This window comes from Chiloscyllium plagiosum, chromosome 24 (genome assembly GCF_004010195.1).
Source record: "Chiloscyllium plagiosum isolate BGI_BamShark_2017 chromosome 24, ASM401019v2, whole genome shotgun sequence".
In the NCBI taxonomy this organism is placed as follows: domain Eukaryota; kingdom Metazoa; phylum Chordata; class Chondrichthyes; order Orectolobiformes; family Hemiscylliidae; genus Chiloscyllium; species Chiloscyllium plagiosum.
The window spans coordinates 17043148-17057562 of NC_057733.1; the positions used below are offsets into that span (position 1 = coordinate 17043148).

The 14415-nt window shown below is 41.1% G+C and overlaps 1 protein-coding gene across 2 annotated transcripts in view; it reads right to left on the reverse strand.

Annotated features, from left to right (window-relative positions):
* The window catches only part of wdr45b (WD repeat domain 45B), a 55104-nt gene extending 41029 nt beyond the window's left edge, over positions 1 to 14075 (reverse strand). For both annotated transcript variants that reach the window (XM_043714482.1, XM_043714481.1), the window contains exon 1: positions 13609 to 14075. In XM_043714482.1, the coding sequence (XP_043570417.1) occupies positions 13609 to 13675 (67 nt within the window). In that variant the 5' untranslated portion in view covers positions 13676 to 14075. The remainder of the gene's footprint in view (positions 1 to 13608) is intronic.
* Between the last annotated feature and the right edge of the window lie 340 nt (positions 14076 to 14415).

Genomic DNA, 14415 nt, shown 5'->3' on the forward strand with positions numbered 1-14415 from the left:
TGCACTTGGAATGTCAAGGGGAGTAACTCACCAATCAAAAAGGAAAAAGATATCATTAAGTCTCAAAAAAAAAGAAAAGGGTCAATGTAGTTCTCTTACAGGAGACACATCTACTTGTGAAGACCATAAGACATAGGAGTGGAAGTAAGGCCATTCGGCCCATCGAGTCCACTCCGCCATTCAATCATGACTGATGGGCATTTCAATTCCATTTACCCGCATTCTCTCCGTAGCCCTTAATTCCTTGTGACATCAAGAATATATCAATTTCTGCCTTGAAGACATTTAGCGTCCCAGCCTCCACTGCACTCTTCGGCTATGAATTCCACAGGCCCACCACTCTCTGGCTGAAGAAATGTCTCCACATTTCTGTTCTGAATTTATCCCCTCTAATTCTAAGGCTGTGTCCACGGGTCCTAGTCTCCTCGCCTAACGGAAACAATTTCCTAGTGTCCACCCTCTCCAAGCCATGTATTATCTTGTAAGTTTCTATTAGATTCTCCCCTTAAATCTTCTAAACTCCAATGAACACAATCCCAGGATCCTCACATGTTAGACCTACCATTCCAGGGATCATCCGTGTGAATCTCCACTGGACACGCTCCAGTGCCAGAATGTCTTTCCTGAGGTGTGGGGACCAAAACTGGGCACAGTACTCCAAATGGGACCTAACCAGAGCTTTATAAAGTCTCAGTAGCGCAACAGTGCTTTTATATTCCAACCCTCTGGAGATAAATGACAAGTGAAAGAACACTTAAAGCTACAACAGGGCGATTTCTGATCATGCCACAGTATATATGGAAGTCAAGACAAGGGATGATGGGATAGGCCCCCGACATTGGCATGTGGATCCCTTCTTATTGAAGGATAGCAAATTTATGAAGTACTTTTTGCAGGAATTCAAAACCTTCCGGGAAATTAATTCAGGTATGGCCTGTAACCCGTCGATGTGGGAGACCACTAAGGCATATGCGCGAGGTTTGGTCATCTCATATTCTGCGACCCGGAAAAGACAAAAGGAAGAGCAACAGAGCCTGCTCAAGGCTAGCTTGAAGGCAGCTGAGACAGCATATCTTAACAGGCCTTCCATTACTAAGCTACAAAGGATCACAGCCCTTAGGGCAGCCTTGAATACCGCACTTACCCAAACAGCAAAGAGGGAAATGTTATTCACAAAGCAGAGATTACATGAATATGGCAACAAGCCTGGCAGATATCTAGCATACCTTACTAGAAAGAAAAAGGCTCCTCAAGCCATTACATCCATTAGAGAAAGTGCTGGTACCCTGACTAATGATCATAAAGAGATCAATACAGCCTTTAGAAGTTCTATTTTGAACTGTATAAATTGCAGGACTGTGAGGATAGAACTGAGAAGATGCAATCCTTCTTTAAAAATTTGGCCCTTCAAGGCTTAACCTCTGAGCAGGTACCTATCTGGAATGCCCCCTGATAACCCAGGAAGTACAGGACACTGTTAGGCAGCTTCAGAGTGGCAAAGCACCTGGACCAGACAGAGTCTAGCCTGAGTTCTATAAAGAATTTATAGGGTAACTGGCCAGGCCACACAAATATGTATAAATTATTTGCATAGTCAGGGCTGCCTCCCACCTTCATTGAGAAAAGCAAACATCTCATTCTTAAAAAGGGAAAGGCCCCAGAAGATTGCTCATCATATAGACCCATATCGTTATTAAATGCGGATTTCAAAATACTTTCTAAAAATGTTAGCATTAAGATTGGAGAGGGTCTTTCCATACATCATAAAAGAGGACCAGACGGGGTTTATAAAGGGCCGCAGGTCAACTAATAATATTAGAAGGGTCTTAAATATGATATAAATCTGTCAACAGGGAACAATACCGGGTTTAGCTGTCTCCTTGGACGCAGAAAAGGCATTTGATCAGGTAGAATGGCCACATCTTTTTTTTATACACTGGAAGGGTTTAATGCCGAAGAGGTATTTACTAAATGGGTTTCAGTATTACATAATGATCCCAAAGCAGCGGTGATCGCCAATGGCTTACGTTACGATAGCTTTAGTGTTGGCAGGGGCTGTCGTTAGGGATGTCCTCTTTCACATTATTATTCACGCTAGTGATTGAACCACTGACGGAAGCTATATAAACTGACCCCTACATAACAGCTCCAAGGGTTGGATCGGGCAAACATAAAAAATACTATATACGGATGATGTCCTCCTCCTCTTAAGTGATCCTTTGATATCCGTGCCCCACCTAATCCAAGTGATCAATTTATTTGGTATGTTCGCAAGCTATAAAATCAATTTTGTGAAATCTGAGGCCATGCCATTGGGAGGTCTTGCCATTGTATCCAATTTACCAGATAGATCTTGCTTCCCATTTTGGTGGTCACAAAGGTTTTCTGTACCTAGGTATTTTTATCACCCCAGTATTTGGTCAGCTGTATAAAGCTAATTTCGTGCACTTAGTAGAGAAAATAAGACAGGACCTTCAACACTGGGGAGACCTCCCAATATCCTGGTCAGGCAGAGTAGCCAGAGTCAAGATGAATATTCTACCTCATCTTATATCCTATCAGAATGCTCCCCCGATGCTGCCGAGACAGGCGTTACGAGAGCTTTACGGCTGGCTCAGCTCCTTTCTTTGGAATCATAAACAGCCCCTTATCAAACGAGAAAAGCTGCAGCTCCCACAAGCAAGGGAGGACTGGACTTTCCAGATTTTAGGAAGTATCAATTGAGCTCCTTATTATCTTATGTAGCTGATTGGGTCTCGCGACCCACAATCAATCTGGTTAGATATCGAGACCTCCCAATCAAATGCCCCCTCAATCTTTTATTTATGGACAAGATGAGAGCTATTATGGACTACTGTAAAAACCATATTGTATTAAATACAATTAAAGCTTGGAGGATAATGCGACAAGATGAGGGTAACCTGTAAAAAAACTTCCCCTTATACTCCTATAGTGGGAGTACCGGGATTCCAGCCAGGGCTGACAGATGCAACATTTAAAACTTGGAAGTCCAGAGGTATCTCCTGCATGGGAGACCTATTTGGTGGGGACGTTATGATGTCCTTTGAACAGTTAAACCAGAAGTTTGGACTGCCTAACTGGGACCTTTTTCGGTATTTCCAAATACGAGATTATATATAAAAGACCACACTGATAATTAATCCCTACAAATCTGATAGGGAAAGGAGTGTGCTATGGCTGATGGGCCATGGAATATATCCCCCTTGACTTCCTCACAAATATGGTGCACCAAAAACATGGCAGCCCTTTTTGAACTACATCGAAACATATCTCAAGCATACTGTCCAGGGCTTTTGTCTATTGGTTCTGGTTAGTTCAGGGACCCCCGGGAGGAGGAATCCTGTATAAACACAGGTTTTATTATGGCTTGATGTAAATCTATTTTGAGCATGTATCTAGTTATTTAATTATTTCATTGTTTATTGCTAGCAATGTATGATATTCTATTATGTTTTGGTTGTTTGTTGGATAGATTAGTAGTTAGTTGGGTTTTTCTCTCTCTTTTTTTGTTTTTTTTAATAATAATTTTATATTGATGTTTATACTTGTTTGTACAACTTTTGTAATTTTGTAAAAAAATCTTAAAAATGTTCTTTTTTCAATAAAGAAAGAAGTGAGAGGGTAAGTTTATGAGGAACTGAAGAAATACTGTAAAAATGTCGATAGGTATGTGGAGAGTCAGAGAGGTACAACATGGAGACAAACCCTTCGGTCCAACTCGTCCATGCCGACCAGATATCCCAACCTAATCTTGTCCCATTTGCCACCACTTGGCACATATCCCTCTAAACATTTTCTACTCATGTACCCATCCAGATGCCCTTTAAATGTTGCAATTGTCCCAGCCTCCAACAATTCTTCTGGCAGCTCATTCCACATATGCACCCCTCAGCCTCTGACACTCTGGGGAAAACAGCCCCAGCCTATTCAACATCATACTAAAAGCTCAAATCCTCCAATCCTGGCAACATCCTTGTCAATCTTTTCTGAACCCTTTCAAGTCTCACATCATTTCTTCAATAGGAAGGAGACCAGAATTGCATGCAATATTCCAACAGTGGCCTAACCAATGTCTGTACAGCCGCAACATGAACTCCCAACTCCTGTACTCAATACTCTGACCAATAAAGGAAAGCATACCAAATGCCTTCTTCACTATCCTATCTATCTGCGACTCCACTTTCAAGGAGCTATGAACCTGCATTCCAAGATCTCTTTGTTCAGCAACACTCTCGAGGACCTTACCATTAAGTGCCCAAGTCCTGGTAAGATTTGCTTTCCGAAAATGCAGCACCTCACATTTATCTGAATTAAACTCCATCTGCCATTCCTCAGCCCATTGACCCATCTGATCAAGATCCCATGGTAATCGGAGGTAACCTTCTTCACTGTCCACTACACCTCCAGTTTTGGTGTCATCTGCAAACTTACTAACTATACCTATGTTCATATCCAAATCATTTATAGAAATGACGAAAAGTACTGGACCCAGCACTGATCCCTGTGGCACTCCACTGGTCACAGGCCTCCAGTCTGAAAAACAACCCTCCACCACTACCCTCTGTCTTCTACCTTGGAGCCAGTTCTGTATCCAAATGGCTAGTTCTCCTTGTATTCCACGAGATCTAACCTTGCTAATTAGTCTCCCATGGGGAACCTTATCGAACGCCTTACTGAAGTCCATATAGATCACATCTACTGCTCTGGCCTCATCAATCCTCTTTGTTCCTTCTTCAAAAAACTCAATCAAGTTTGTGAGACATGATTTCCCTTGCACAAAGCCATGCTGACAATCCCTACTCAGTCCTTGCCTTTCCAAGTGTAAATCCTATCCTTCAGGATTCCTTCAACAACTTGCCCATCACTGACATCAGGCTCACCAGTTGATAGTTCCCTGGCTTTTCCTTACCACCTTTCTTAAAGAGTGGCATCACATAGCCAACCTCCAGTCTTCCGGCACCTCACTCGTGACTATCGATGATACAAATATCTCAGCAGGGGACCCAGCAATCACTTCCCTAGCTTCCCAGAGTTCTCGGGTACACCTGATCAGGTCCTGTGGATTTATCTACGTTTATGCGTTAAGACATTCAGCACTTCCTCCTCTATAACATGGACATTTTTCAAGACGTCACCATCTATTTCCCCCACATTCTATATCTTCCATGTCCTCCTCCACAGTAAACTCTGATGCAAAATACTGGTTTAGTATTTCCCCCATCTCCTGCGGCTTCACACAAATGCCACCTTATTGGGATTGTATTATAGGTGCCTTATTCTCTCCCTACTTAACCTCTGATCCTTAATGGAATCTCCTTAACCCTATTTGCCAAACTATTTCATGTCCCCTTTTTGCCCTCCCGATTTCCCTCTTAAGTATACTCCTACTGCTTTATACTCCAAGCATTCATTCAATCTCTCCCGTCTATACCTAACATATGCTTTCTTCTTTTTCTTGACCAATACTTCAATTTCTCTAGCCATCCAGCATCCCCTACACTTATCAGCCTTTTCTTTCACCCGAACAGGAATATACTGTGTCTGCACTCTCGTTATCTTATTTCTGAAGGCTTCCCATTACCTGCAAACATCTGCCCCCAATCAGCTTTTGAAAGTTCTTGCCTAATACCATCAAAATTAACCTTCCTCCAATTTAGCACTTCAACTTTTAGATCTGGTCTATCCTTTTCCATCACTAATTTTAAAACTAATATAATTAATGGTCGCTGGCCCCAAAGTGCTCCCCCACTGACACCTCAGTCACCTGCCTTGCCTTATTTCCCAACGGTAGGTCAAGTTTTGCACACTCCCTCATCGGTACATCCACATACTGACTCAAAAGTTTCTTGTACATGCTTAACAAACTCCTCTCCATCCAAATCCTTAACACTATGGCAGTCCCAGTCTATGTTTGGAAAGTTAAAATCCCCTAGCATAACCACCCTATTATTCTTACAGATAACCGATCTCCTTCCAAATTGGTTTCTCAATTTCATGCTGACTATTAGGGGGTCTATAATACAATCCCAATAAGGTGATCATCGCTTTCTCATTGAGTAAAAAGATTGGTGAAAAATCATTAGGTCAGTTAGTCAAAAATGGGAGAACTTATAATGGGGAACAAAGAAATGGCTAATGAACTAAATTCATACTTTGCCCTGTCTTCACAAAGGAAGACACGGGTAACGTACCAGAAATAATGTACAACACATGGTATATAGAGAGAGGGAGGAACAGAAGCAAATCCGTATTAGTAAAGAAATAAGTGTTGAAGAAATTGAAGGCTGAATAATCCCCAGGCCCTGATAATCTACATAACAGAGAGTACTTAAGGAAGAAGGCAGAGAAACAGTGGATGCATTGGTGGTCATCTTCCATGATCCTTTAGACACTGGAACAGTTCTTACAGACTGAAGGGTAGCTAACGTAACCTCACTATTTAAAAAAGGGAGGTCATAGAGATGTGCAGCATAGAAACAGACCCTTCGGTCCAACCCATCCATGCCGACCAGATACCCCAACCCAATCCTTTGTGGGCGGCACGGTGGCACAGTGGTTAGCACTGCTGCCTCACAGCGCCACAGAGCCGGGTTCACCTCCTGCCTCAGGCAACTGTCTGTGTGGAGTTTGCACATTCTCCCCGTGGCTGCGTGGGTTTCCTCCGGGTGCTCCGGTTTCCTTCCACAATCCAAAAGTGTGCAGGTTAGGTGAATTGGCCATGCTAAATTGCCCGTAGTGTTAGGTGAAGGGGTAAACGTAGGAGTATGGGTCTGGGTGGTATACGCTTCGGCGGGTCGGTGTGGACTTGTTGGGCCGAAGGGCCTGTTTCCATACTAAGTAATCTAATCTAATCTAGTCCCACCTGCCAACACCCAGCCCATATCCCTCCAAACCCTTCCTATTCATATACCCATCCAAATGCCTCTTAAAATGTTGCATTCTTCCAGCCTCCACCACATCCTCTGGCAGCTCATTCCATACACTTACCAACCTCTGCGTGAAAAAGTTGCCCCTTAGGTCTCTTTTATATCTTTCCCCTCTCACCCTAAACCTATGCCCTCTAGTTCTGGAATCCCTGACCCCAGGGAAAAGACTCTCTCTATTTATCCAATCCATGCCCCTCATAATTTTGTAAACCTCGATAAGGTCACCCCTCAACCTCCGATGCTTCAGGGAAAACAGCCCCAGCCTGTTCAGCCTCTCCCCGTAGCTCAGATCCTCCGACCCTGGCAACATCCTTGTAAATCTTGAAGAGGAAGTACAGCCCAGTGAATCAGATGTCAGTAATCATAAAGATGCTAGAGTCCATTTTAAGGATTTTATAGCAGACCACTTAGGGGGAACAAAATGGTAGAATCAACACAGTTAACATGGATTTAAAAGGAGGGAAATTATTCTTGACAAATCTATTGGAATTCTTCAAATATTTAACTAGTAGAGCTGATGAGGGAGCCAGTGGATGTGGTTTATTTGTCAAAAGCCTTCAGAAGGTCCAAAGTCCCACACAACAGATTAATGTGTAAAACTAAAGCACATGAGATTGAGTGTAGCATACTGAGATGGATAGAAAATTGGTTAGCAGAAAGAAAATAGTGGGAATAAGTGGGTCTTTTTCTGACTAGTAGGCATTGATGAGTGGGGTACCACAATGATCAGTGCTAGAACCCCAGCTATTCATAATATATGTTAAATAATTTAGATGAGGGAACTAAATGTAATATCGCCAATTTGCAGATGTAGGGTGACTTGCGAGGAGGATGCAAAGATATTGCAGTGATTTGGACTGTGAGTGAGTGCGCAAATGCATGGCAGATACAGTATAGTATCGATAAATGGGAGATTATCTATTTTGTGATAAAAAAATAGGAATGCAAATTATTATTTGAATTAAATCTAAATTGAGAGAATAGTACATTCAACAAGACTGGTGTTTTGTACATCAGTTGCTGAAAGTAAGCATGCAAGTGCACCAGGAAATAAAGACAACAAGTCAAGTTTTAAATATAATGGGGTGTTCTTCCACCATTCATTCAGACAACAACTGCCAGTTTCCCCATCATACTGAATGATGGGACATGGGTAAAAAGTGTGCGCCTTGGAAAGATTTTAATTTGTCATGTTTGATATAGTTTCATAGATATCTTACAATTGTTCCATAAGGGTTTCAGATTTCCACAACCCAGGCTGTAAAGCATATTTCTTGATTTCATTGCTGAATGCGTCAGCTCTGGTTTTAACAATTTGATTTCCACGTTCAAGATTTCAAAACCAGAGGAAATATTTTTCATGTATTCATGTTTAACCATTTCAAATACCTCAAAATCATTGAACTAACTGGATTTATAAAGCAGCAGTAAAGTTGCAAAAGGTTAGGGCTTTCCACAAGAGCTTTAAAATCTATTCCATAATGATCCACATAAGAAATCAGAACAGATAGCTAAACACAGTCAAAAGTAGATTTTAAGCAGAGACCATAAGGAGGAAGGTTGAGAGAAGAAATTTCAGAGTATCTGGTCCAAGCAGGCAACGGTATCGTTTCCTACTAGGCATTGGTGAAAAATCAGGAAGACACAAAAGCAAAAATAATAGAATTAAAGAGTTGACAGAGATTTGGGAATGTTGTAGGGCTGGAGCAAAGTCCAGGGATCGGGAACTGCAAGGCACCCAAAACAAAGATGAGAATGTTACAAATCAAACTGTTGTCAGAACAGGAGGAAATGTGGGTCAACATACAAATGGTTGATGGATGAACAGCACTTGGCGTGAGTGAGATTACAGGCAGAGTTTTGGATAAGCTCAGGTTTACAGAAGTTGCAAGGTGAGAAGCTGGCCAGGGCAGCACTGGAATGATCACTAAGAGAATACAAGCCAAGTTTATGTAACCTGGCCTCAGACTTGATCCACAAAAGGTCTTATTAATTTAAACCTTATACATCTATCATCAATTTCCTCTGCATTATCCTCCAACTATTTGTCGTTCTTGCAAGATCAATCCAATCATAGTCCAAATTAGCCCTACAATGAATTGAAATGAAATAACATTGATGTTTTGCAAGATACTAAAACAAACCATGTCAGTTTTAACCCAATATTGAGATAAGCAGGCAAGCAGCATAGGAGGACAAAAACAAAATCATAAATTTTATGAGTCGATAGTCTGGAAGGTTGTTGGCGTGGAATTTGCTGGAATAGTTATTATGTGATTAACACCTTAAATTATAGCGATTGCCCAATGCTCCCATGGCAAATTCACACAAGATCTGGAGGAAAGACAAGTCAAAATAGATCACAGTGACCATAATAGAGAATTAAGCTTGACACAGTAATGAACCAGTGCATCTTTCATTCTTCCGTTGACAATAATATCTGATAATTCTGAAAAACCATGCATGCTGTAGAAAATTCACAAATAGAGTTATGTACTATATTTTAAAATATAAACATACCCATTCCTTAAAAAACTCAAACAACATAGACAATGCAGAGTTTTCTTTTGACATTTGCATTATTGTAATTACTAATAATTTTTGCAGAAGTCACTGGCCAAGTGTACCTGGCATTTTCCAGACATTGAAAATTCTTGCAATTCACTTAATACTCAAGTTACCAATCTGCCACCTCTGACAAATTAGCACAAGCAACCAGTATAGGGGAAGAAACCTCTCCAGAGGCTGAATACTGTTGCTTACTAGAAAAGCAGTTCAAAAGATTCTATTTGATGGGTGTCCTTCTGTCTTTCCACACTCTCATTCCTTTTACAGTGCTAGTTACGTGATTAGAATTTTAATTTCCTCAAACTTTGGTTTCCTTGGGATGTACCCTGTTAAGGTTACTAAGATGGTGCTCATTTTCAAAAACAAAATGGAATTTGTCAAGTTTTGTAGTAGATTACACGCATCAATACACCTGAAGAGTGTCTTGGCTTTGGGACAATTGTTGTAAGTTTTAGATCGATTTATTTCCTTTGAGTATTCAATGGTTACATGCAATTAAATTCAATCTACATTCCCACCTCTCCTTCTTGCTTCTTATCATCCATGTTCAGTTTAAAGCCCATTTCAAGAGTGTGATTTGGTCTTAAAAACTAAAACATTCAATGCTAATTTATTGTACAAATGTGCAAAAAGTGAATTAAACATTTGAAAATGTAAATGACCAACTTTCTGCACTGAAACAAGAACATTTGAAGTCAAATGGTGCAGATGAAATCATTTCAGGAATTTAAGCAGATAACGGAATGATGGAATTAATCTGTGATCTTTTTACAAATGGACAATAACATAAGCTTTCCCTTAGTTTGGTGCTGCAATTCCACAGACAACTGTGGAAAGTAATGCGCCAATCAGCAAACATTTCGTATTTATTTAAATACAGACGGAGAAGGGAGGCTTTAATTAGACTGCTACTAGACGCCATGGATCATCACTGCCATCTAAGCAGAGAAGACAGAGACAGAATAAGAGCAGAACCAGAAATCACGAAGTATAATTCCCAGACTCAATATCAGGTAACTTTTTTTTTTAAAATGTGTTAAGGCAAACCCATTGGATGGCCCAACTCATACAGGTCTAGCACAACTTTTGCATAAATCGGATTCTCAGAATCTTTATGTTTAAATAATTGCACATATCAAGGATACATTACTACCATGGACCAAGACTTTCATAAATTCAAAGATATTTCCTATCACCAATGGAAGTAAATAATGGTTAGATTAATTATCAAACGGGAAAAAGTAGCTTGTTTTATATTGGTACTGGATTCAAGTTTGGAGCAAAATAAAAACAGTAGTCTGTGACTACTGTAATTTAAAACAATAGATGTCAACTACCCATGGAGAGACACTCTCTGCAACGACAGGAGTCACTTTTTGCACTGGCAATGAAATCAACAATACTAAGAACATAGGCGTGCCTAGAAATACACGAGTAAAGATACAGATTATTAGAAGAAAAATGTGAATCAATTATCATAGTCCAAACATTATCAGAATGATATTGCTGAAGTATTAATTGTTGCTGCAACATTTGATATTTTTGAACTGCTGTTATTTAGAAACAAACCCATAGGCAATTTGTTTGATGCACAAATCACTTAATATGTGACATCCGGAATAGGAACCCACGAAGACTGTATTTCCTATTTGCGTTACTGCTGAAGCCTAGCAAAATCATGTACAGCAGTCTGAACAATAAAATATTTAAGCAATTGACGCCAGCATCCCAAAAGGAAATAATCACCTCTTTACCAAACAATTATGAAAAAAAGGTGAAGCCGTTTAAAAAAAAACTAGATCAGGTAGTCAAGCTTTTCAAATGTTGGTTAAGAGAGCATTAATAAATGCAAGCAAAATCCAAATGCCATTTTGAAGATAAATTAAAATTTCACCAACGTTCATCATATCAAGAAAACTCTTGTTAGTGTAATAAAGAATGATCAATTTGAATTTATGCAATCCTATTTCCTTTCAAAGGTGTGAATAGGACATGGATATTTGCAATTAGAAGGTGAACCTAAGCAGTCCTTAGAAAGAGTTGAACAGTCTGAATAGTAAATCTGCATCCCAACCAAAAGGCAATCAGAAAAAGACTCAGTAACAGTGGCATTTATTAGGGTCTTTGACAACCTCAGGATGCCCCAAAGCTCTGGAGTCAATGAAGTACTTTCAGAGAAGTCACCTTTCCACATAAAAGGGACTTGCATCCATGTAGCATCTTTAATATGAAAAACACCCCAAGTGCTTCACAGAGATCAGGTCTTTAAAAAGTGGCACTCAAAGGAGATATTCAGAAGGGTGAGTTCAAGATTGATCAAGTGGAAGACTGAGCAGCCTTATTAAAAATACTTATTATGGTGATAAATCAGTTTTCACAGTATTAAATAAAACTCAACCGAAATCAAAGAATGTTTGTTAAAATAGACAGATTAAAAAGTAGCAAAAGTAGCTACATAATGTTTAATTGCATTGGCTCACAGAAAAGTTATGACACAGCTCTGGTGAACCTTGAGCCCAGACTTCCAGGCTCAAAAAAGTAGGGACACTATCACTTTGTCACGAGCAATCTGCCAGATGGATTTTTTTTTTTTAAAAAATCAACTTGTGCACTACATCACAAGAGTTCTCAGAGTCTAGATATTTTCAATTCAACCCACTCATATATGCTATTTGATACCTCTGGAGCAGGTAGGACTTAACCCAGCCCTCCTGGGTCAAACAGAGGGACACTACCACAGTGTTATAAGCACCCACCACCACCAAATTTCTAGCATCTATCTTTGTGATTATTAGGCAGAATTTATGACTGGCTAGTCCCACATGGGAAGCATTGTTAAAGGCACAAGAGTAGAAGTGCAAATTAAAGTAGCTCACAGTTATTAGACAAAGATTACATTTGTGTTTTTGGCAGTTCATATGCATGAATATTCCAAGTAATCCCTAGCTAGTGTAGCAAATACTGTGTTACTACCTTAGTGTAAACAAACACCTACAATTATTTTTCCAATTCCAAAGAAAATATTTATTTATAGTACTAATATTATAAACCTCTATTCTAGAATCCAAGCTATTACACACCAGCAGGGAAGAATCAAAACAGATTTAACAGGAATTTGAGGTCTTTACAGATCACTTATTTGCAATGAAACTCAACTTTAGTTGCTGCAATTTTGGAATATCTCCCTAGAATACCATTTTTTTTAAAAAAAACCAGCATTGTCAGTTATTAATTTAGAGCATAAACATCATTTGCAACATTTCTTTTTGTGTCAGCCTTCTCAGGATGCCCCCCATCTAAGGTAACAGGAACCAGCAGATCATCAGGAGGCTGTACTGTCTGACAAGCACAAACAGTTTACACAGGAACATAAACCTCACATTCATGGGAAGCAGAGATGATAACACCCAGAAAGCCTGCACCCTGTGCTGGGGCAGACGTTAAAACCCACTTATACCCACTCCTGTCAGGAGACCTGTTATGCTGTGCCACCTCCACGCACCCACCATGTCCTGTCTGCAAATGCTCTGTGCCCAGCAGCCAACTATGCCGAGGTCAACCCCTCTTTCTGACACCTTTCAGTTACAGAAGGAATTGCTACAGTTTTTCAAAACTGAGCAAAACACTGACAGATTGTCTGTTGGATGCCACCCACTTTTCCCCCTAAAAGAGTACTTTGGTCTTGCGCCCAGCCGCAAACCCCTCTTCATTTGCCTTTTGATCTGTCTATTTTAAAACCAAAGTCCCTTAAGGGACGGATTGGAACAACCCGCCGTACCGAGAGAGATCACTAATCTCATTTAAAAACACGTGGAGCTTGTTTATTTCCCAGCGTCAACATGGATTACATTTTAACTGCCCACCCTGGAAGTCGAAAACAAAAGGCCGCAGTCAGACCTCGATGCTCGGAGTCCAGGGCAAAGTGCGGGAGGGCAGGGGAGGCCGGGTCAACCGCTCCCTCTCCCTCCACCTCGCACCCCCCCAACCCCATTACCCCAGCCCCGGGGCCTGAGATTCAGAGCGGCGGCCGTCCCGGGCTCCCAGTCAACATCCGCCGCCGCCGCCGTGGCTCCGAGTCCGGGTGGCTACTCACCATGGTCCTGGTTGAAGCCGGCGTACAGCAGGCCGTTCCCGTGCGGGTTGGCCGGCAGCAAGTCCATCGCCAGCCCCCACTGCCTCAGCCGCTCTCTCCGGGCCGGGCCGAGCCGAGCCGAGCCGTCCAACCGCTCACTCACTTCCGGCGCCAGCTACTCATCCAGCACCGCAAGTCGAACGCCGAGCCGCCAGTACATTCCAAAGGATCGCCGCTGCAATCGCTCTCTTTAAAGGCAGCGCCTGCAAGTGACAATGAGGAGCGTCCCTCCTGTGGGCTTCAAAGATGTCACTTCACTGGAGATACTGCATTCTCAAAACATTCTTTCAAAAGCCCTCAATGGATTTTCTGGCTGTTAACGCTTTTTTGCTGAAATCTCACTCCTTTCTATAATGTTCCTGCAAATTATAAAAAAAAAGTTTAATCATTAATTAAAGATGAATGATAACTGAACAATATTGTTAAAAATCACACAAAGGTCCGAAAGCTAGTGTGCTTCCAATTAAACCTGTTGGATTATAACCTGGTGTTGTGTGATTTTTAACTTTGTACACCCCGGTCCAACACCGGCATCTCCAAATCATGAACAATATTGCATATACAAAATAAAAATACAGTGCTGGAGAAACTCAGCAGATCTGGCAGTATCTGTGGACAAAGAAACAGAATTAATGTTTTGAGTAGGTAAAAACAAGGACTGCAGATGCTGGAAACCAGATTCTAGATTAGAATGATGCTGGAAAAGCACAGCAGTTCAGGCAGCATCCAAGGAGCAGGAAAATCGACGTTTCGGGCAAAAGCCCTTCA